Source organism: Lycorma delicatula, chromosome 4, assembly GCF_047948215.1.
Source record: "Lycorma delicatula isolate Av1 chromosome 4, ASM4794821v1, whole genome shotgun sequence".
NCBI lineage: Eukaryota > Metazoa > Arthropoda > Insecta > Hemiptera > Fulgoridae > Lycorma > Lycorma delicatula.
This window is the reverse complement of record NC_134458.1, coordinates 159,670,586-159,697,042: the sequence shown is the minus strand read 5'-3', so window position 1 is coordinate 159,697,042 and position 26,457 is coordinate 159,670,586. Positions and strand designations below refer to the sequence as shown.

General features: G+C 27.9%; 1 protein-coding gene across 4 annotated transcripts in view; it reads right to left on the bottom strand.

The window, feature by feature from the left end:
- The window catches only part of LOC142324032 (uncharacterized), a 171,057-nt gene that overhangs the window by 9,081 nt on the left and 135,519 nt on the right, over positions 1–26,457 (bottom strand). For all 4 annotated transcript variants that reach the window (XM_075364603.1, XM_075364605.1, XM_075364604.1 and 1 more), the window contains 4 exons: positions 14,149–14,274; positions 10,953–12,593; positions 6,565–6,661; positions 3,963–4,321 (listed from right to left, as the gene is read on the bottom strand). In XM_075364603.1, the coding sequence (XP_075220718.1) occupies positions 3,963–4,321; positions 6,565–6,661; positions 10,953–12,593; positions 14,149–14,274 (2,223 nt within the window). The remainder of the gene's footprint in view (positions 1–3,962; positions 4,322–6,564; positions 6,662–10,952; positions 12,594–14,148; positions 14,275–26,457) is intronic.

The following is a 26,457-nucleotide window of genomic DNA, read 5'->3' as shown; positions in this document are numbered from 1 at the left end:
TATTCCTTCTTTAATTTTTCCTTCACTTACATTTGGAAATTTCTGCCTGAAGTAAAAAAAAAACCAGGACTATCATTCTTCATTACTTTTACAACATTTTTCATTAGTCTAGCTTGACATGGAGAGGGGGTTAAAATATTTTTTTGGGTTCAACTAAGGGATCATGAATAATATTTTTCCCATTTGGAGTTAAGTTTGTATCATTTCTTCCACTCTTTGGTAACATAATGTTCCCTAGCTCGGCTGTCCCAATTGCAAAGAAAATAAATGTACTTTGTATAGCCTAACAAAATAGCTATAACTTTCAAATCACTACATATGTTTCAGCTATGTTTTTTATAATTTATTTTTTCAAGAACATCTTTCATCACATCATATGTCTCTTTCAAATTAATACCATAAGCCATTGGTATCGAAGGACTTTTAAACTATACTTGGCCAAATCTATGAAAAGGCGCCAGTCCTCAGGTTTATGAACTTGTCATAAGTGCAACATAAGCTCATCAATATTTGTGCAACAAACCAAATTATTTTCATCAATAAAGTACTGAGAAAGTTCTTTTTGTTGGCTTCGAAAGCCTGAAAGTTGTTGTATTTTTTTAAGTAAATTCCAACCTTGCAATCTTTATCCCAACAGTTCAGCTTGATTTTTTGATAAATTTAAATCCCTAACAAAGTCATTTAATTCACCTTGTGATATAAGATGTGACTAATTAGAAGATAATTCAAAATCATTGTTGTCTTCTTTAGTACTGCCTGATTCTTCATCGCTGCTTTTGAAACACATTCACAGGTGGCTCAAGAACTGGAATAATTTCACTGTGAAGTACAAGTCTGATTGCAGACTGCAATAAAGAATATTTTACAGTATGTTTAGATTTTTTAGAAATTCCAGACACTTGTTAAACAAAAGTAACAACTGGTTACATGATCCTTTGGTTCACACCAAACCCAAGCCATAGGTACACCTAATGGCAAAGTCTTCCATGTACCATTCAGCCATTCTCTTAAATATACAGAACAATTAGTGCATACAACATGAGGAGCCCATGTCTTATCCTGATCACCAATTTTACACTGAAAGTACAAATGATATGCTTTTTTAATTAAAGGTGTAATGCTTTTTCTATTTGATTTTACAGTAAACTCACCACATACATAACAAAAGGCATCCACATCATTTACAAAATTTTGAGGCATTATGACACTGCAGTGATAACAAATTGAAGACAGCAATAAGACTGAACAAAATTAATTCATTCCTAAATCCAGTGCTTAATACAAACACCACAGCTGTTTTCAGCTACATGCTTTGACCTGCAAAGACATGATTAATCTTGTCCATGAAGGCTCACTCTTCAGTATTAGATATGTCATAATATGTGACTGATATGATTTAATTCATTGTCCGGTATTGTTTATTTATAACTTACAAATTATGTTAACAAAGTTAAACAATAAAAAACAAAATACAATATAGGAGCTTAAACTGCTAAGTATAAGCTGAAAAATGAAAAAAAATCTTTAATATTTAAATGTTTCAAAAATGGTGGGCGATAGATAGATTCTGAGTTCATATTCATTTTCAGCAAAAAAAAAAAAAAACAGATTAAAATCATGTATCGCATGTTACAAAACAAAAATTATGTTTTTCAGTGTAATTATTTATTTATTCTCAAAGAAACAACAGGCTTAAGCCCAATTATAGTTATTTTATGATAGATGAATTTTGTAGTGTATAAAAATATTAAGCCTGACCAGGATTTGAATTCAGAACCTTTTTCCTTATTGCAAGGATACTAAACATTATAATAATTATAAAAATTAAAAAATATATTTTATATGCAAATTTATATTCAAATATAACATTATGAACTACTAAGTTTATGATCAGAAAAAAATATTTAAACTGGTGCTAATATAAGTACATTGAGAGAAATATCAAACTGTTATGACTGTTATACGTTTTTTACATTCTTAGTTTCAAAGGACCCAGTTTGGAACATTTGATACACATTCTGTCAATCAAAAGAGAAGCAGAAGAAATCAAATCAAATCATTTTTTATAGTAGAAATCAATTTTTTATAGTAAGAAATCAAATCATTTTTTTTTTTATAGTAAATATAGTTATTGCATTAATAATAATTAAAAATCAACATTATTTTTGAATGGAATTTATACTTAAATGTTTTAAAGACCAAAAAATATCTCTCAGTTTATGAGTTCTGTTTCATTATTTTATTAGTTTATTATTTTTTTTGTTTATTATTGATAACTGATAAAAGAGAACAAATTTTATGTTTATATTCTTAAATTATAATCTGTGTTACTTAAGAAGCAGGTGATTTTTCTACCTTAGTACTTTTACCAACCAACCTTATAAAGTCAATTTAAAAAATAAAAATTTTATTGAATGTTCTAAGTTGTACTAGATCAAAAATAAACTTACTTAATATAATAAAATAACTTCAGTTTTACGTGATATAAAAATAAATTTCATCAGAGAAAGCATTAACATGCATATCTATTCTAACATGCAATTCATCTTATATTTCAGACACACTATCCTGTCAGTCATTAATCATACAAAAACAAGGATTATTTTAAAGCTATATTTTACCAGCTGGAATATTTTATTCACTTTTCATTTGTTGAGAATCATGATTGAAAAATGTAAGACTTTAAAATTATTGAAAATAAATAACCCAATTTTAAAAACAATAATTCACTAATTTGTCTATGTTTTTTTTTTTTGTAATTAGTATTTAACCAAAAAACCATATATATATATTTGTGTGTGCATGTGTGTGTGTGGGCACAAGTGTATGGATTCATAATTAAATTTTATCAAACTGTTAATAAAAATCCGTGCTAACAAATTCAAAGAGTATTTTCAGGATGCTCTTTAACTGAACAATTTTGAACTGAATATTTTTAGTAAGGTACAACAGAAATAAACATGAAATGAGATTGAGTTAGTAATAATATGAGTTACGATAAAAAAGAAAGAAAATGTATTAATTCTGCACACTATGTTTTTTCAATCGAGTTCATCTTTTTCCCAAGTAATGACAGGGATTGTATATAATGTATATCGATATTTTCAAATACATTAGGAACATATTCCAAATTTGACAGTTGAAAAATCTGGATACTTTATTATGAATGGCGATTTATTTTGTTTGAAAATGAAATAAAGGATTTGAATTAAATTTTCCGTTAAAAATGTAATTAAGTGTAGTGAAGTGATGAAGATGCTAGAGAAGGCTTTTGGCAAGGATGTTTTATTAACACCATGGTTTTATGAGCAGTACAAACAGTTATGTGAACTGCCTCAAAATTAATACCAAAATCTATTTGCAAACATTCTTAATCACGCAATGGTCTTCTTCTTAATTTGAAGATCTTTAGAAGAATTAATTGTCTTAAAGAGTTCTTTAGTGTTCATGAACTGTACAAACTACCTGAATATCTATGCGTGAGATAAAACTGCATTCCACTTGCACAGTCCAAGATAGATTTTTCCTGCATTTAATACAGAATTTGATACTCAGTTTTAAATTAAGAAAAATATATACAACATATTTACAATGAAGCCATGAGGGGTTGCCCAAATGTAAAAAAAATGACTGTATGTGCTCCTTGCTAGATAGCATGTACATGTTAATATAAAATCAACATACAATATAAAATATCATTATTAAATTTGTTGGACAGTATGCATCGGGAAATAACTAAGTAAAAACAAACTTATTTATTTTTAATTATCTTGTATCTAAAATGTATTAATTTTGTCTTATTCTACCATTAAAGTAATTAAATTTAACAACCTCCTATTTTGCATACCATTGTGGTCTCATTTATTTGTGATTCCAAATATGCACTATTAATTACTGGAATATATAACCTATAAATACATCAAGGGATTACTGCATACAGAATAAATTGTGCATATACTTACCATATCATCATCAACAAGTTCTGGTTGAGGAAATGGTCTAAAATTATTATATGGATCAACCAAATCATGCTCTATGTTTGCTAAATCACAATTATTATTAGTAGTTGTAATAATAGAATTATCACTAATATCATAATTAACATAATTATGACTAGCATTCATTGATAATTCGCTGCCAGATGATTTGGTTGATTTGCGTGTCTTCTTTGGTAATGGTGGTGGTTTGTCTTCACCATCAATTGATGTACATTCTTCAATCGGCTTGTTATTAGTAGGTGTATCATGCCATGGTGAATCTGGTCTCTCTTCCTTTCCCTTATTTAATCTTGGTGGTAATTCAGGAGGTACAGTCTCATGATCTAAAGAAAAGAAAAAAATACATAAAGAGTTAAAAATCTGCACATGACAATAAAGTTGAATTTTCATCATACTGGGTATGCCAGAAGTAAATGTACTTAAATACAAGTACCTAAATAAACAATAATTTACCTAAATAAACAATAATCTATTTTTTACATTATCACCAGTGAAACTAACAACTGACTTTGTTGATGGATGATTTCCATGTTTCATTGTTCACAATACTTTTTATTTCTATAAACACTGAAGCTTTTGTTTATTCTTTTACTTCTAATTGTAATAATGGTTTTAATACCTGATGCTCAGATTTTTTTGACTGAAAATGTTTCTTTGTTATGGTGAATACACAAATACTAATATGTGAAGGGAATGTTCCAGCATCAATGATTCATATCACATGCTGTCTGAAACTTGATCAATATATTTCAAGAAACTAGATCTGTCAAAGATGCACCCGAGTCCAGAAGATCATCTATCCTGATAGAGGAAAAGAAAATGAGACAGGAATGTTAAACTAACACTACTGAAAAAAGTTTTCGAGAAATTTCTTATTAACTTCCTAATGAAAATACTCAGTTCAATGTAGAATGGCTAGATTGTTTTATTTCCCAAACAGGATGGGACTGAAAATTGAAATTTAAAACTAAGTAGAGATAATTTGCTTAGTAAGTTAATATCATGATTGGAATAATTTCCTCTTTCCTTACCTTTCCTTTTTGCTTCCTTTCTTCCTTGGATAAGTAATATCAGCTGCTATCCTGACTCCATCTGTGGTACTATACTGGCACTTTCTAGAAGCACGTAAGGCAGCCGCTTTTTAGACTGGTATTTCTGCTCGAGACTGTTCAGCGATTAGGTTTCTTATTTGGGAGTTACATAAAAAACTAAAATGAGGTACTGATCAGAAAAACCCAGCCCTCCTTCCTAAAATGTAATTCAAAGAAAATATGCTTTTTTCTAATTCATCCTAATACAATTAAATCTGATTTCTTTAAATACTTTTTCACCTTAAAAATTCTAATTATTTTTTTAAATAAATTTGAAGTTGCAATGAGAACTACAATCATTAGGATACAGTGAAACTGTACCAACATTGTTTAACTTTGATGGTCTATGGGAACCAGTTTATTTAATATCACTTTGATCAATGGTGTTTTACCTTACTTCACACCCTTTAATTTCCAAAATATTACTTCGTAAAACATTTCAAGAGTTGAAGAACTATTAACAATAAATTAATAAAAATGGAATTCTTATTTTATTTTCTGTTTTCAAATATTTGTATCACTATTATTCAAATAATGCATTAATATGAACTAGATATTCAATCTTTTATTTATTAACTTTATATTTTATAATGATGCTATAATCAAAAGTTTCCCCTGGTTTTCCTTAATTATTCAAAGTAAATGATTAAACAGTTCCCTTTGTTGTATATGAAATGTCTACCCATTCATGATGTGATATAATATATATGAATTATTTACTGGTTTGAATAAAATATTTAGTAATTTATAAAAAATAATTAAAAGATTTTTTTTAACCACCTTACCAGCAAAAAAGATATTTTCTCAAGATCTTTTGATTTTTTTCAAACCATCATCAGTAGGTTAAAAATATTATAAGCCAAAAATTAAAATGAGAATACAGTCATGACTGTTTGAATGTCAAATGTATACTTTAGACTGTCTGACTAGAATGTCAAGAGTATACTGATGACATTCAGTCATGACTGTATTCACAGCTTAATTTTTGAATTATAATATTTTTAATTTCCTGATGGTTTGAAAAACTTAAAGATCTTGAGAAAATACATCTTTTTTGGGTAAGGTGGTTAAAAAAACTTTTTAATTTTTAAAATATATCAGCGGAAATCAGGCTTAAGAAATTTATTTACTAATTTATCTCAAAGTAATGAAAATTTCATTTAAAATTATACAATACTGCTGATATATTCTTAAAGAACAATAAAATATACAATATCAGTAAAAATACATCATTAACGAAAATATTATTTCTGTTTATTTTAAACTGTTAATATATTCTGTTATATAAATGTAAATTTTTAAATGTCTGTCTACTCCATACTCCATTTCTTTCTTTAATATTTATAAACTGACTCATAGAGTGACCTCTGCATTGGTTTAAAGTGAAGTTAATACAATAGAAATTTTATCCATTCCTAAATAAGATATTACCAGTCATCTTTCTATTAAAAATAAATAATAATAACATTATATACCTTCAGTTACAGAGCCATCATAATCAGGAAGAGGTTCTTCTGGACAAGGAACATTATCATCAACTAATGATTTAGCTGAGTCACACTTTGGTATATCCTGAAAGAAAAGATAAAATAGATCTAGAAAAATAAAATAAATTTTTAAAATAAAATAAATAACTTTATATATAAAATTTTATTAAAAATAAACAAATTCATAAAAAAAAATATGTAATCCAACTTGGTGCTACCATCTAACAATACAGATATTGAACAGTAATTTAGTTTTTATTATCTATCCATAGAGATAAAATTTTAATTATAGAATTAAACAGCAGAAAGAATTAAAATCTGTATGGTCTTGGCTGCATTTTTTCTTACCAGTATACTTCAATTACTATTCCTTATGTTATATCAATGATTAAAAGCAAAATTTAACAATTTTATACCCTATTTATTGTTTTTTTTTAACAATCAATGTTCCTTTTTGTGATTTATATGTTTATGAAATTATAGCTGTATATATATATATACTCACAAAAATAATGAGATACATACACATAATTACTGAGATATATAAAATATTATTTATTTTATTAAACATTTTTTGATTTATATGTTTATGAAATTATAGCCGTATATATATATATACTCACAAAAATAATGAGATACATACACATAATTACTGAGATATATAAAATATTATTTATTTTATTAAACATTTTTTGATTTATATGTTTATGAAATTATAGCCGTATATATATATATATATATATATATATATATATACATACTCACAAAAATAATGAGATACATACACATAATTACTGAGATATATAAAATATTATTTATTTTATTAAACATTTTTTGATTTATATGTTTATGAAATTATAGCCGTATATATATATACACATACTCACAAAAATAATGAGATACATACACATAATTACTGAGATATATAAAAAATTATTTATTTTATTAAAAATTTTTTTATCTGTATTGAATTATTATAATTTAATCAATAATAAAATTATAAAATCAAAACTACCAAATACAGTACATTAAAAAATAAGACACTTACACTTACTATAATGCCTTCGAAGTCAGTACTTCATTGCCAGCAGTTAAATTACATATACAAATAAATATCTGCATATAGTGCTGTCATTTACTACTACATATATGATATTGACTCAGTCATGTCATGACATGGGATAGAGGTTTTAACAGTAAATGACAAAGCAGTACATGTGGATATCTTCTATGTGCAATTTTTAGTTTTAACTGCTGATGATAGAATAATGACTTTCTACAGTTGGTAAGTGCTCTAATTTTAAATTTACTGTATTTGAGGGTCTTGATTTTATAATTTTATTACTGATTAAATTATATATATTTATCTAAATACACTCAAAATTTAGCAAAAACTGCATACTATAACACTATTGATGAAGGAGGAACTGGGCAATACTTCTTAACAGATTTACTGTAAGCATACGTTTATACATTTACAAAACAAGTCATTTTTGCATTTAATTAACCCTTTAGTATAATATTTTTAACAGTATCTATATGGTGTTAATTATTTTTACTAAAAACACTTTTTGGATCACTGTTATTTTTATAAATGTTCATATCAGTAAATAGCTTACTAATTGATGCCGTAAATTTAACTAAACATAATTTTCTTCATAACTCTACCAAATAATAAAAACCAAGTTCAAGAAAAATTATTTAAGTAATAAGAATAACAAACAATTAATCTAACATCAATAGTTAAGTCAAATATCACTATAATTAATACTTTCAATCACGCAAAATTGAAACATTAAATTTTTTTTGTTAAATTAACTATTTAACAAAAAAAATCCAATTAAATTAGAAAAAAGTTCATAAACTTAAGAATGGAAAGAAATTTTTCAATAGCCAAAGCAATTAAAGTTTATAATTTTTAAAATAATAAATAACAAAATTGGAAAATAATATTAATAAAAATAGTTGACATATTAAAACTATAAAGAATTCTCTAACATACATGCAAAAAACTGCTTATTCCATGAGAAAAAAGAAAAATGAACAGTACTTCAACCTACAATGAAGAAAATACCAGGTTTGTCAAACCACATGACTGTTGTAACCAACATTACTTACCATATACATTAAAATAAACTTAAGGTAATTTTTTTATATATTTATTTTTATATGCTTTTGTGCAACTCAACACAATATTTCAGCTAATTATGAAGAGGAAGTATTATGAAAAGTTCCTATTATGCTTTCATTGCCTTTTTTAAATAAAACATCAAACAATTTAAAAATCTTCCCACCAATTTATTTGAAATAAAATTAAATACTTTCTTTTTCAGAAACAATATTTCTCTATTATTGAATTTTTAAATAATTAATAATTTTCATTTATGCCTTCTGAAATGTGAATTAGCATAAAATTATTTTTGTATTTATTATCTTCATATGTTGTTTACCTCAACATAATTTCATATCTTTATATTCTAAATACTATATACTTCAATCACATCTATTATTTTATTTTATAGTTAACCGTATTTTATTGAAATACCGCTCTGATCATGGTTACCCTTAATCCACGTAGGCAAATGCTGGTGATAATCCATAGAATAGCATATACACCTGTTACAGGTTAAAGATGTGATCTATATATTACTATATATCAATCAGAATAAAAAAATTATTTATTTTGTTGATGAATTCATACAAAATATGAATCTAAGTCATTTTATGGTTTATCCAAGAGCAAAGAAATCATTACAAAATGCTTATTAAAACACCTGTATTTATTTAGTAACAAATATTCAATATTGAATGTATATATATTGATCACTGTGTTAATAAAATTTAATATTATAATGTTCAAAACATGATGCAACCTTATTGAAGAATGTTTTCTTCTTTTGTTGCATGTTTAATTGAGGAAAAATGGGTTACACAATTCAGCAGAGAATATTCATTGTTTCTCAATACATTAGATGTGTCGGTTATGCATAGACGTAGAATGCCTTCACAGAAAAGTATGGTGTGGATGCACCAAACAAGTTCTCCATCAAGCAGCTGTATGACAACTTCCAAGAGACAGGGACTGTGGCAGATGCAGCCAAAAGTGCTAACATCAGAAAAGTTAATCAACATGCAAGCTGCATATTCTATTAGTCCCAAAAAATCTGTGTGGCACCTAAGTAGCCAGTCCGGTCTCTCTGTTGATAGCGCCCAAACAGCATTCAAAAAGTGTTTAAAGATGCATCCGTACAGAATTCACGTTATTTACGAGTTACCTGCAGAAACTAGAAAACATCTAGCTTTCTGTCAGTAGTTCATGTCATCTGTAATGCCAAATGGAGAAGAGCTCTGACTGGTTTCAGTCTGATGAGGCATGGTTATGTGAATGAGTTCACACACTTGTGTATGGAAAATCCACATTAGCTGCAAGAGTCTCCTATGCATGGACAAAACATGGGTGTTTGGTTGCAATGTCACACAGGTGAATCCTCATGACATTCGTTCATGGCACAGTGAACAGCGAGTGCTCTACATACAGATGGTGCAATAATTTTTAAACACTATACCTACTGACTGGCTACAATACACATGTTTTCAGTAAGACAATGTCACAGCTCATACAACCGACAACACTATGAGTTTCTTGGATCAGTGTTTTCATGAACAAGTGATTTCCAAGGGGTTGTGGCCACCTTGGTCACCTGATTTATCCCCTCCTAACTTTTTCTTGAGGGGATACCTTAAGGATGCTGTTTACAGAACTCATCCTCACACTCTTTCCGAATTGCAGAGCGACACCAAATGATGTGTCGCTACAGTTCCTCAACAAACGTTACATGTGTTTAAGAGCATGCAACATTGTATTCAATTATGTGAATCAAACAATGGAGGCCACTTTCAACTACTATTGCAGCTTACTAATTTTCCCATAAGGATGTGTCACTTTTTGAGTACCTTATATAAAATATTAACACCAAAACTCAGTAATTAGATAAGTTAAACTTACCATATTAATTTCCAGTATAACTGGTTTTTCACAATATCCCACATCTTTAGTTGGTATTAAATTCTACATCTATTACATTAAAACATATTCTCTATAAGTCTATATTTTTCTTACAGCAAAATTTACATATGAATTCATATCATTGAAAACTTCAAAATAGAAAACATATTTTTCTATATAATTATATATTATAATTTTCTTATATATATAGTATATAATATTATATATATAGATAAGTTAAACTTACCATATTAATTTCCAGTATAACTGGTATATACATATACTGGTATATATATATATATATATATATATATATATTACTATGATTATGGTTCAAATAAATAGAATGTACAAGTTTATGAGAACATACCTTAAATGAACTTGATGAAGGCTTGTCTAGAGTTGTAATTTCTACAGGCACAACAGTATTCATAGCAGTTGATGTTAATTTTTTACAGACAACTTCTTGATTTTGGTTGTCATTTTTATTTTCTTTCCATTTCCACATTCTTCTAAGAAAACTTAAAGAATGTTTTTTTAAAGTACCTTTTCTTTCTAATGTATGCTGACTAAATTCATCTTTATTACAACTACTATTAGTATCACAACTATTATCTTTATCTTTAATAATTAATCGCCGTAATATGGAGTTTGATTTTATTTTATTGCAATGATTGCTATTGGTAGTTACATTATTAAAATTAGATATTTCTTCATTACTTGAATGACTTTCATTAAACTGATCATTCAAATTTAGTAATCTTTTAGGTGCATCACTTTTACATAATAATTCTTTATTTAAAGCAAACTGTATTGCATCTGTGCAGTTATTTCCTAAGCTACTACAATTATGTTCACAATTAGTGGACAATTCACCACAACTTCCTGATATAATTATAGATTGCTTCTTTAATGACAGATCTGTGTCGCTTTTAATTTCCTTATTTTCATATAAACTACCACCTCTACTCTTAATTGAATTTCTACACTTTTTTGTTTCATCATCTGGTAAAAAGTTTTCTTTCTCTTTATTGATATTTTCTTCCAGTTTTTCTTCTTCCTGATACTTTCTCTGTAATTCTTTTAACATATGTTTATTATTATTATTGCTATTAGTACTACTACAACTATGAGCATTATGTTTTAAATGCATATTTGCTTTGGTAAATACAGAATCATTACTACCATAAACAGTTCTACCTTCGATTAATAATTTCATTTCACGTAAATATTTTTTATCAAAAGTTGATTTAATTTTTAATGAATTTAAACTTTCACTTCTATTAACAACAAAAATTATATTATCTTTTTTAGTATTATTAGTACTATTGCATTTAGTAACTAAATTTTCTTCACTTTTATGAATAGTTTCATTAATTTTTAAATCATGGTCGGTATTAATATCCATCAGCACATTTGAATGAAGTTCTTTTAAACTCTGACATTTATTTTCTGAATCGTTATCATTATTTTTTTCACTGTTACTATTATTATTATTATTATTATCGTTAAAATCTTCAGATGTTTGGTTTTGTAAGCTTTTTAATATCGCTGTATCACTTGATGCTAATTTACTACTACTTGAACTATTTTTTAACGAAAAACGTTCTATTTTTTTATTAATCAAATTTTGATTACGATTTAAACGTAAACTTTTTGGACTTAATGTATTACTTCTATTTACAGAACTCATACTAATCGACTGACGATTTTTATTACAATTACACTGATCAGTTGATAATTTACGATTATAATTTGATTGGTGGTTAACTGTAGTTGATGATTTTGAAGGTAATAAACTGACAGTAATTTCTGATGTTATATCATTACTGCCATTATCTGTAATGCAGTCATTATTATCATCGTCTGAGTCATTCGAATCATTATCACCATTGTCATTCTCATGATCATGATCATGATGTAAGTAGTCACAATTATTTTGATTGGTTTTCGGTAAATGGTCGTATGATTTACTTCCTCTCAATTTTTTACAGTCCTCTTCTAATGGAGGCTAAAACAAATAAAAAATAAATTTTATTATGTTTGAATTATTTTTATGCCTTAAACCACTTAAATCTCAAAATAATTACAATATAACAGTAATATGACTTATTCTGTATTACATAATAATTAAAATTGAACTTTTGACTAAAACTCAAATTTCTGAAAATTTTGAAGATCTTCATATACTAATTTTCATCCTTTTGTTACTCTATAATTTATTATAGTTAATCCATTTTAAATAAATGCTTCATATTAAAATGCTAGACTATTAAAAAGAATTTAAAGCTGTAAAACTTAAAGCAAATAACATTTTCAACACCTTTTGTTGAAAAAAACGTTTTGTAATTTAGGCAACTCTTTTCTTCATTTTTCAAAATAATTTTCTTCATTTTCTATATTATTTAAAATTTTATGAAAAAAAAATATCCATTTTGTCCAACCTTGAATCCATGTTGAATATTTTTGGCATGATGTCTGTATGTAAATATGCATGTATGTATCAAAAACAATTAGCTGTAGAATGTTGAAATTTTGGATTTAGGACTGTTGTAACATCTAGTTGTGCACCTCCCCTTTGACTGCAATCAACTGGACCAAAAGTATCCAAAAAAAAGCCCAAAATCCAAATTCTTTTGGATTTTGGACTTTTTCTTAACTGCAGTAATCTGCCCTCATTGAGAGCGATATATTATAAGTGGCACTTATTTTCATTGGTTCCAGAGTTATAGCCAAATAAAATTTTAATTAATGAAATATTTAGATCGCACAAGACCAGGCACATCGGTTCAAATCAGACTTCATTTCCTTTTTTTTTTATAATTAACCTCAAATTAAAAAAAAATTTTTTAACTGATTTTTTTTTTACTTTTTTTAATTTAACTATATTAATTTATTAATAATTATTAACCTCTGATTGTAAAAAAATGTATATATGTAATGTAATAGGTGTACAAGGAAATCATATGATGTCCAGATCAGACTTTTTTTTTAAATACTGAGAAAGGCCACTGTACCTCTTCCCAAGTAAAACTGATTTCCATCATCTTCTACCACGTGATCAAAGATAAAATCTGTATTTCAAATTTCAGTCATCAAATTATACATTATGTAGATTACAAATCAATGGTTCAGCACACAAAATTATTTTTTGAGTAATAATTTATTTATTTATTCAGAAAAAACAAACTAATGTCCAATAACATTTACTGTTGGATAATGTATTTTGTAGGATGTGAAAAATGTCATGCCTGACTGGGAATCAAAACTCAAAACCTCTAGATGAAAAGCAGAGATGTTAACATAAATTAAAAAAGGTAAGCCTATATTTTGTTGAGAATTACTGTATTAAAAGTCTTGTCAGCATTTTTTTAAATGTTTATTTAGTTTTACAGAAATGTAAATACACATTATTAATGTAGTTAAAACATACTATAAATATTTTTTTAAAAAACTATTCCGATATAACATTTCCATTTCATATTCTCAGTCCCATGCTCAAAAAATAAAAAAAATTAACTAAGTAATGTGATAATAACTATATGATCAAAATTAATTAAAAATACCGTATTTGATGGATATCTAAAATGTTGAACAGGTTTTACAGATGGTGCTGCATGACAATCTTGTATGGCCATTGCATCAAGTAATGCCTGTAACCATTGCTCCTGTTCCAGTCTATTTGCCGCTCTCTGAAACAAAAAAAAATAAAAAAACAACAGTTAAAGATGAAAACATCATTACCTTTAACAAGGTTGTATCATACAATATTACACCAAAATAAACAAATACAAATAACAATCTTTTATTAATTAACAAAACGTTTATCCAAACAACAGAGTAGTACTGATTTTATTAAATTTAAATGTTAATTTTTGCAATGAGAAACTGAACTGAATTGTATATAAGATATTTTTTTAAAAACCCACCTCAAAACATTTTCTTTCTTGATGACCATTCTTAGTGACTGGTACTGGATGTTACTGACTCCAGCTGATCTACCAATGGTAGATTTTTTTTAGGCAGATGTATTAAAAGTGTATCGGAAAAGTATGTAACTTCATGTCCATTCATATAGTTTATACTCATACTTGCTGTGTGATTTTCATGTTTATATATTTCATAATATTCTACTATTAATATATAGTGCCAATTTTTTTATGTATGTGTAGAATATCAAAGTAGTTTATTTTAAAAATATTAAAATCTGCTAGATTTTTAATATTTGATGATGAGGTGGTTAGCAAATATGGACACCATATTGTTATGAAGGGCTTTTAAGTAGTATTCAAAACATGATGCAACCTTATGGGAAAATGAGTAAGTTACAACAATAGTTGAAAATGGTCTCCATTATGCAATTCACTTACTTGAATAAGACGTTGCATGCTCTTAAACACATGTAACATTTGATAAGGAATTGCAGTGATATATTGTTCAATTTCGCTCTGCAATTCAGGAATGTGTGAGGATGAGTTTTGTAAGCGGCATTTTAAGGTATCCACACAAGAAAAATAGCCAAACCCCTTCAAAATCACTTGTCCACATTAAAACACTGATCCAAAAGTCATGGTGTTGCTGACTGTATGAGCCAAAGCAATGCCCTGCTGAAATCATGTGTACTCTAGCCAGTCTGTAGGTATGCGTGAATTCTGTGCATTCATGTATCCACCACGGTGGAACTATGCTTTGTAAGACCGAAACCAGTTATCAAGTTCTTCCCCATCTGATGTTACAGATGACATGAACCACTGACACAAAACTACAAGTTTTCCAGTGTCTGTAGGTAACAACTCATGAAGAACATGAGTACTGTATGGATGCATCTTTAAACACTTGTGCGATGCCATGTAGGCACTGCCAATGGAGAGATCAGACTGGTTAGATAGGCGTCTCACAGACTTCCTCTGACTAACAGAATATGCAGTTTTCATTTCTATCAACTTTTCTGGTGTTAGCACTTTCAGTCAACCACTTTTGACTGCATCTGCCACATTCCCTGTCTCTTGGGACTTGAGACTGCTTGATGGAGATATTGTTTGGTGCATCCACACACTTTTCTGTGCACGGCATTCTGGGTCTGGACATAACTGGCAAATCTAATGTATTGAGAGACAATAAATATTCTCTGCTGCATTGTGTAACCCATTTTTCCTCAATTAAACATGCAACAAAAGAAGGAAACATCTTTCCATCAAGTTGCGTCACTTTTTGAACACTATATTTTCTTGTACCTTTGTTGAAAACTGTATCTCTTATGATCAATATAGAACACTGTGCAATCAGAACAGTTGTAGTTTATATATTCTAGAGGCAGTGTCTTTATTATTATTAGGAAAGTGTGTCAATATGTGTAATTATTAATATATATAAATGTGTGATTACATTATGTGTAATGATTAGTTTTGCTTACATTTTTCGAGAAAGATAAAAAAATAAGACATATGTAGTTACTTTTACAGTGTGATATTAATTGGTTATGTCTTAATTTTTATTATACACCGTAGACTACAAAATTACTGCAATAAGTAAAATTTTTATTTTTATGTACGAGGTGGCCAAAATGTAGCGCATAGTCACTCATTACTCGTAAATGAAACAAATACAGCATAAAAGTAGATTTTATTTGCTACAAAAATTTTCATTTACAGTCACCATTTACAGTTACACATTTCATCCATCAGAGAACCAGTTCCTCATTCTATCACTGAAGAATGCTGGCAGTCTTTTCTTGATCCACAACCTCACTGAACCCTTCAATTTATCTGTGATGAAAAATAATACCCTTAATATCCCTTTTTAATTGTGATAAGTTGTAAAAACTACAGGGTGTCAAATCTGATGTGTGTGGACAGTGTGAAATACATTCAAATTTCAACTTAACAAGAGCTTTGGTAGTTGCACATAATCTGTGTGGCTGGGCATTATCATTTCCATGAATTATCGACCATGATACACATATCTGCTAAGGTGCCAGTCACAGAGACTGGTTGATCACTACAAAATCATCCTCAATATTCACTCTTTTTTTAACAGTTTCTAATGTACAAAATTTTATCACTCATCTACTTACAGTACTTTGATAACAGTTTCAACATCATATATGAAAATGAATGTCACTAGCATTAACTTTTTCTACTATTAAAGATTCAATCAGTTCATATTGTCTTTGATGTCAAGACACAGCAGGCATACTCAACTCGATAAGAATGACAACTGAGGGAAACTGAAAGAACGTGGGTCAGAGACTTTTGGTATGTTAGTAGTAATAGAATGATTGCAGCACCTATCACTGTATGTTTTAGATAGATTTCATAAGAAAGCTACTTATTGCAATGGATACCATGGTTTGACTTCTGGAAAATTTCAACATATCTTCGCGTTTCACATCCCCCAGACCCAAAACCACCATCAGCTCAAAAGTTTATATATACATTTATACATATATCTAATACATATATTTCACTTTCTTGTGGACACAATAACTGCCGTAATTTTGCACCAATCACTTTCAATTGTTCCTTAAAAATAACTTGACCCAAAATCTTGTTAGAGTTTATTAACAGCCAAAATTGGACCATGGAAGAGGAAATGCAATGGCTTTTTTGAAAAAGCAAAATATCGCTATAAATTTCTTATTAAGTAAAATATCGAATTCATTTAAAGTTCTTACTATTCTTTGGAAGTCTAAAAAGCCTAAAACTTATCTAAGTAAAGTTGGCCCCCTGGGCCAATGGTTGGTAACCATTGGCTCAGGGGGTGGAAAAAATGGGGTTTCAAAGACAACAAAAACCATACCTACCTTAATAGGCACAGTATCAAATCGGTTTAAGGGTGGTCGTAGTTCTCTAAACATTACCTAAAACTTTTGTCTGAAACATGTTTTGATATGACCAACCATTACGGTAAGGGATGACCAAAATATTGCTGGAATGTAAGATGGGGCTTGTTGTATGTTAAACATGTGAAACTTTTTTTCACATGCAACCATTGTCGTATTGAGGAAATTTGAAGTTTTTCTCAACTTAAGGGTGGAAATTTTTTTATCCCCTACTTAGCACCAATGAAATCTACCTCCTCTGCCTTCTGGCGTGCCGAAAGGGATTTTTATTTTAATATCTTTTAATTTATAGTCATATCAACAATTAAAGTCATTAGCAATTAGACTGTAAATGTACTGTTAAATGTGTAGTCTTGAACAAACTCAGGCCAACCATTCCTGAGTGCTTAATTGAACCCCAACCACTGAAGAAGACCGGTCTCCACGATCTAGTATTCAAATCTGAATAAAAGCAAATACCTTTACTAGGATTTGAACCTAAGAACTCTTGACTTTGAAATCAGGTGATTTAATGAGTTTTACCACTAGATTAACCTGGTGGGTTACTTTGTATGTTATCTTGTTCTCTCTGTACGTTCCAATGTGCATTACATTTCAGCCGCCTCTCTTACATTTATATGCCAACAGCATACATCATACATATTTGGACAGTTATATAACAAATACAGTTTTAAAATTTATATATAAAAAAACAGAATAAATCAAAAAATATTTTCTAATATAGTTAATAAGTGTGTTCTGAAAATAATTATCATGTAATATAAAATTAGGTGTTATTTAAAAATGACAAAATAGTATTAAATGGTCATCATTTGGTATTCTGCCTGTTTGGCAGGTCCCTGGCACCACTGTTGTCTCCATCTGTTACGGTTCCATGCTCTTCTTTTCATCTCATCAAAAACTTTGCCACATACTTGTAGTACAAATGGCATACGCGCATTTACACATGTTATATTTTGTGTATGTATTATTAGCAAGTTTTACTAAGTATTGGTTAGATTTTTTAAACATTTTTATTTTAGAACCTAATTTTTTTAATACTTTATCCGTTTCAATAAAATTTTGTAATAATATAAAGTTTTACTCACACTTCAAATTTTTTAGAACTTTTTTTATGTAATTGTTTAGAACCTTACCTATGTCCCTGGATTTCCTGCACTAGTATTGCAAGTATTCTGTAGCTGAAGGGAAATTGAGTGACTACAGAAGTAATTTATTTTAAGAACTCTTATATGCAGTCGGGTGTGCTTTGTGACCTTTGGATGCAGTAATGAAAGGAACAAAGTGAAGCAATATAAATTTAAATATCATATTTATTATTTAATTTTACTATTCTTAAGTTCTAGAAATGTACTGTATTTCTAAGAAATCTTATCGTATTACATTAACATTATAAATATTTATTTATTAATTTTTAGTTTTCTAATAGATTTCAATTCCAGTATTAGACAACTGTACATTAACAATTCTTTTTTTACATAATTTAAAAAAATCTATTGAAATAACCATAATTCCTCAATAATAAGTAATAGACTTTTGGTTTAGCAATCAGTACAGTTATTACTAATTATTAAACCAAGGATTCTGAAATTTTCAGCACGATTCTGAGTTTAACTTCTTTTCTGAGAACTACTAGCTACTGACAAAAACATGGCAAAAAAGTATAAAACCATTAACTTACAATATGGAATAAAACTGAGTAAATTCATAGAATAATGTCCGTAGTTATTAATTAATTATAATTGTAAATTTTAATTAAATTAAAATTAAATTCAATAATTGTAAGATTTTTTAAATATAATATATTAGTTTTATTTTCATAGATTATTAATATAAACAGAATAAACAATTTTATTTAAGCTTAAATAAAAATAAACTTTTTGCGATTGACAGGCACAAATTCTAAAAACTACATAAAAAGTGTAAACATCCTGTTTAATTACAGCAATCACCAGTGCAAAGAACCTACCACCATTTCTACTACTGTTATTTTGTTTATTTATATTTCCACTTTTCAAAATAAATTTTTAATAAAATCACTTGTAGTCCAGTTGTCCGAGACATATTCTGACAAATGATCAATTCCTATCAGATTGTACAGATGCTGATATATTTGATAAAACAATACAAAGTTTTATAGAAATCACACGTTTCTAGTTTTGATGTAAAGTACAATACATTTATGTTAAATTCGTAACTTTATCACACCAATTTAAAAAAATAAAATATAATAAAAATCTGAAATGATTAAAATAAATCAGAATAAAGCTGACAACAAAGTTGTAATACTTCCCTGGAATTAGTATTTTATTCTTGTATAGTGGAAAAATAATGGTACATGAAAATAAACCAAAAAATCTTTAAAAATTTAAAAAATCAATATTTTTAAACTTTGATTGGCTCTCCTATTTCCAATATTGCCTCCAGTAATATATATATATATATTTTTTTTTCGGTCAATTTCATTACTATTATGCCGAAGAAGACAAAACAAAAATTTTGGTTAAAAAATATACAATAAATAAGATAGCATTTTGTAATTTTTGGGAAAGGGGAAATTTGGAGAATATTTTTTAAAAAAATGATAAAACATGCACACATGTACTAAGAATAATATGAAGTAGGGTTATGTTTGCAAAATTTTGAGAAAATTGACTCCAAAAAACTATCTACCCCACCACCAGGAGATATTGATCCCAGATTTTACCAATATGTTGTCCCACATACACAAGTCTGTTCAAAATTTCATCAAAATCTGCTGTTTATCCAGTCAAGGGTATTAAGCTTCAAACATGTCAACAGAGTACATACCTATGAATATTACCCCAAACTTCTTTTGTTTTTAGGGTCCCTGGGTCATGAAACATCATTTGCGCAGAAAACTTGTTTTATCAATATTAAATACGCTGTAAGCTATCTATTAAGACTGAACAGTTTCAAAAACCAAATAAATCTTATTCTTGAAAATACTGTAATATTAAAGTCCAGAATAAAAGTGTCATAAAACTGTCAAATCTTGAGAAAAAACGATTAACAATATTCGCTGGCATCAACCAAACTTCCTGAAGTCTGCAACCATTGAGAAAAATACTAAAATGAAACTTGTTTTACAAATGCAAAGACAAGCAGTTTAGCAATGTAATTAAAAAATGAGTCTTGAACATTAACATTTTAATAATTCAACCTGTTTTTTCCCAACAGTTTGTACAAATAGTTACATTTTAACGACCAGTTTGTTTTTGTTTGGCAGAAGCAACAGAAATGCTAACCTGTAATGGCTAAGGTAAGTAAAAAAATCGAAAGTAGACAAAGGGAAGTATAAATGCAGCTTTACGAATCAAGAAAAAATAATTATTAACCATACGGATGTAGTATTTTAAAGCAGAGAGATATTGACTTTCTGAAATGATAAATAATAGAGATTTTGAAATGAACTATAACAGAGACCCATTCGAAATGATTGATAAAAATAGAATTAATAAAATGAAGAAAAAAGAATTTGTGGCAGAATCTTGTACACCCTAGTTAATTTTTTAACAGAGGGTAGTAGTAGAAAATGTAGTTTAGAAAAGACAATGATTAAATTTATACAGACTGCATTAGAAAGAAGCAAATGTACGTTCTACACACAAACATATATAAGAAACATTTTTTCTAATTATAGCTAATAAGAGATTTTTCCCAAAATTAAATACTTCCTAACTCATGGTAAGATAATATTCCATTTCTATGCCTGTGAGTAATATACAAAACTTCAACTTTAATTGTAATCTTACTTGGAAAAATTAAAGAATGGGTCCCCCACAGCTTAAAATTTCAATTAAAAATTTTATTCAAAACTTTATAGATAAAAATAAAAAAAACTTCAATCAATAAATTGTTTACAAAAAATAAATTTTGGTAAAATGCCAAAAAAAAACTTTTAGGAACTTTAGTTTGCCAATAAAATTAATGAAGTCATATTAAAGTTTAGAAACTTATATCAAATGTTTTTTGATGTGTAAATAAACAAACCTCACTGGCCCAGTGTTTGAGCATTAAGGAGCTTTATTTTTTGTCTAATTTTAATTTAAACAAAACAATTATTTAAAACAAGGTTTCCTTTTTTAACAGTCAATCTACGTGTTTTTTTCTATTGCAATTCTTCACTAAATGGATCAATTTATTTTATTTTATAAAGGAAATTTCTCAGCAAGTACCACTGGAATTTCCTCACTTAAGAGAAATATTTTTTTTAATAAAAAATTACATTATACAGATAATTTAAGATATTTTTCAGTTATAATAATTACTTGTATTTGATTATAATAGCTTAGAACAATTTACAAACAATGTGATTCATAATTTTATAAAAATTCAAGAAAATCATTTAGAAAATTTGGGGTTACCTATATTCCTGTAATTCACTCTTAGTTAATGTTCAGAAGCAATTTTTTTGTAATTTCTTTTTAACCTTTATTTTTATCATGGCAAGGGTTTCTCTTCTTTATGTTTCTAATTAAAAGATTTTTATAGACAAGTAAAAGTTTTATAGGTCTATCCCATATTTTTGATTAAAATAAAATTAAAGATGTAAAAACAATAAAAAAGTAAAATTGAAATTGCTCCAAAAATAAAAATGTGATGCTTATCCAATTTTTTGAAGAGGACATCAAAATAAAGATTAGTTTGTTGCTAATAACCAAGATGATAGTTGTTTTTAATTTGGATCAGACCTAAATCAAAGAAAAAGTAGAACTACTGTTTTTAAGTTAGTTTTATTTAGCCTAATATACTGTTATTTTGCTGTTTTATTAACTAGCATTTTGTAAATTATTAAATGTATCACTTATTTGTAAATTTGTCAATTATTTAATACAAGTAGTTAATAATAATTAGTATTATTTTTTAGTACTACCTCTATTTTATTTAAAAAATATTTTGTTAGTATTAACTGCACAATTTAATTTTAAAAGAAATTTCTAACAGTAATTGAATTATACAGCTTTGAAACCTTTTATTTTCAAGTCAAACTGATCTTAAAATTAAAACTTTGCCCAATTATTTACACTGACAGAAATGCAGCATCACTTTGCCTAATATTAATGAATATGAAGTAAATTTGTTAGAAAAAAATTCCTTAACGTATGTTCATTCCTCTATGACAGATTTTCTATACAACAAATAATTTTAAAAAAAATTTAGGATTTAATAGATGTAACTAATATTATAAGGTTTGTTAAGAACAGAAAGGAAATATTCATTCCTTTTCGTCTGAAATAAAAAAAGTCCTTTGTATATGCTTTTAAAAAAATTGTAATAAGTAATTACTAATTAATAAATAGCACGTAAGAAGCATAAATACAAAACAAATTAGGTAACAGGAATTCAACAGTGACTCATAGTAGCTGCATACTTATAATTTATTCATAGTAAACAATAACAAAGAACATAAGTCTACTACTAATAAATGTGCAACAAATAACAGAATATATTACCTCTCCATTAGTCCATTGCATATCTAACAGTCAAAGACCTTTAATCAACTACAGGTATAATATTTATTAATCTTTCTCTGAATATCACAGTTAAAATTTTTTTCCACTTCTGATTTATCACATAAAAACCAACCACATTAAAACAAATCTTTAACTTTGATTATAATTATATTAAATTTCTCAAGCAAACCGATAATGTACATTATAAGTGGCTTATTGGGGCGGAAACTTCTAAGAAATTTTCAGGCCCTTTAAGTTGTTTTAGGAAAAGTACTTCACTAAAAGAAACATCAACCTATTGAAGGATGCATATTACAAAATATGAAATTTTAACAGATCTCTAGAAATATTTAACTGCAAACATTCATAATTATATACACAATACCAATACTCATAAAATAACTCTTATTTTTCATATACGTGTATTTACAGTACTGTGTTCAGGGAAGTGTCTTGTGTAAGAAAACTGCTTTGATGTTTACAAAGTTAGGAAAATGAATTGGTCTTACAGACAATAATGTTGCCAAATGTACTGTCATAATGTTCAATTATGCACATGTGAATATAACAGAAAAACAATAAAATTTATTTATCAAAACATAATTTACATCTTTATATTAACATTTAAGAAAGAAAAAAATCACATTATTTTATACATAATTCAACATTATTCTAAACTCACAATAATATTTAACAGCCAATTTATATATATGTATCAAAACAATAATTCTTTAAGATAGAAAAATAATGTTAATAAAAATAATAAAAAAACATTCTTAAAGGAAAAGCCTGTACAAGAGTGGAGAAAATGCAGGATTACTTACAGTCAGTATATATTCAAAAACAAAAAATAAAAATATTTAATATTATACTCCACTTAATTAGCCGATACTGAGAGATATACTCACAAAAAATCATTCTTTAACTGTAGAGTTTAATAAGAATTCAACAATTTCATTTTTAAAAAGCAGATTTCTTAAAGCAGATAATTCAGTACACTTTATCAATACTTTTAATTTCAAATGGCGCAAGGTTATAAATTGTAGGAAATAAATGTTCAGTATTACTTTTAAATACTTTACATTTAGGTTTTGGAAAAAACAGATCCTCCTTATTCCTCAAAATCCTTCCTTTATTATAATGTACATTAAAATTGCTACTTTTTTTAAAAACCATCTTCAATACTTAAAAAAGAAATAAGTGCCTCAACAGAAGAATCTGTAAAACTATGATCACTTTTTCTTTTGCTTAATATTGTTGAGTATTACTAACTGGTTTTGAAATAGTTTTATAAGCACCACCCTCCCACGCAACAGCTAAGCACATACTCAAAATTCTGATTGGCGTAGAGAAAAAAATATTATTTGCATTTATTTACTGTATACATTTGCCAAATAAAATATTGTGATAATTTTTTATTTACCAATGAAATGTGTTCAGACCATTTAAAATTTTTGCCTAACATTAAGCCTAAATATTTAAAAACATCAATAGAATCAATATTGTCACAATGAGGTCATCTTATAAAACTAACATTCAGGGGATATCCAGCTCAAAACAGAAAGGGGGCAGAGCTTTCTGAAATTAACATCTTTCATGATGGAAGGATAGTCCATGAGGGGGGGGGGGTGCTATGCAGTAATAACCCACAAAAAAAGGAAGAATAAATATTTATTTGAAAAAAAAACTAATTTTGTAACAATAGTTTGCAAGGATTAGATGCAAATTGCCTAACTACAACTTCAACTAAATGCTCCTTGTTAGTGAAAATCTATTTTCAGTGAATGCTTAACATAGCTAACCCATTTAAGCTGTTTTCACCAATGGTGATTCTTAGCCATGTTTTAATTTGACAAAGGGAGCTAAATGAACACTCGATAGTATTTGTTGTACAGGGCTGTGAAAGCAATATCAGCAGAGCCTTTCTTTAATAGTCGGTGAAAACAATTCACTCTTTTTTAAAACTGCAGTCATGTCTGGTGCTTCCTGTACTTCATTCCACATTTTGAACCACAATTCCCTTTCGCCTTCAATGCCTTCTAAATTATAGAAAGTTGCACAAGATGAAGTACTTTCACTCCATTCCTCCAATGAAACACCTCTTATGTTACTCGGATGGAAATTTTTCAATGAAAATCCAGGCAATTTATCGGCAGAAAATCTGACTTCTAAAGATGATATGAAAGAATCCAAGAAAGGAGTTATTAGAACTTCTCCAAAATTGGGAAGGATTTTTGGCTGGATGATTGCTTCTACTCTTCTGTCGACCGCAAAGCGAGTGACAGTTAAATTAACATTCAAATGCATTGCAATGTCGCCTGCTTCTTTTAAAATCGCAGTCGTGATGTTCTCCAAATCTTTCTGAAGAACTCATAGCATGTCAAGAGTAGTTTGAATGTGCTGATTGGCTTTGACTATGTCAAGTGTCTTCAGCTAAAGTGCATTTTCTACTGGTTTCAATATAGCGAAATACTTAACAATTAATGCTACTGACAAAATAAATGGAAATATACATGCCTCTGCATGCATTTGACAAGCATTTTTTCTTGTTGCTGCATTTTCCTCTTCAGATAAGGTGTCTAATGGATTAACATCAACAAAGTGAGTCTTAAAAACACAGAAGGTCTTATATTTCTCTACTACCTAATATCACACAATTTAGGAATGCTAGCTATAAGCTTGCATAAAACGGATATGTGAAAAGAATGTAATATCTCCTTTATAGTTCCAACACAGTTTCAAATATCTGGGATAACATTTTAAGTTGTTCATGATAAGGTTAAACTTGTGAGAAGAGCAATAGCAGCTGCCCTCCTTGCCACCCTCTGGATACACACATGAACATTTAGAAATGAGATTATTTAACTGACCAACATTTTTACAATTATTTATAGGAAAATTCAGTATATTTGTTTTTTATAATTTATAGCCATTCCATTCTTACCAAACCGAAACCTAAATGCAATAAAATTCTCAAGCATATTTTTATTATTGTCTAAAATACTGGTGTAAACCAACCAATATCATCTGCAAAGACCACCAATTTATCATTAAACTGTCCATCATAAAATCTTGTTAAATATATTAGAAACAAAACTGGACCACGGAAAGAACCTGTGGAATCCCAAATTTAATAATTACTATATATATATTTTTTTAATATTTATCTTCACATGCTGTTGTCTATTACTCAAATATCTTTTAAACCATTATGAATCCCTCTAGCTCCAATTTTATTTAACTTTCAAAGAAAATTTCATGTTCAACTGAGTTAAATTCTTTACGAACTTCTTTAAAAAGGCCAGTTACAAAGTTTTTACTATTTAAACCATAATAAGTATAATTTACACAGTGCAATAAAGTAAATTCAGTAGTTATTTTATGTAAGTAACCATATTGATTTCTGCAAAAAAAAAAATTTAAATCTGTCCTTGACCAACTTTTCCAGTATTTAAAAAAAAGCAAAGTCACATAGGTCTACAGTTTGCCACTTTAAACGAGATACCTCCCTTTGGGATTGGCACAGTAATCCCTGTTTTTAATACTTATGGGAAGAT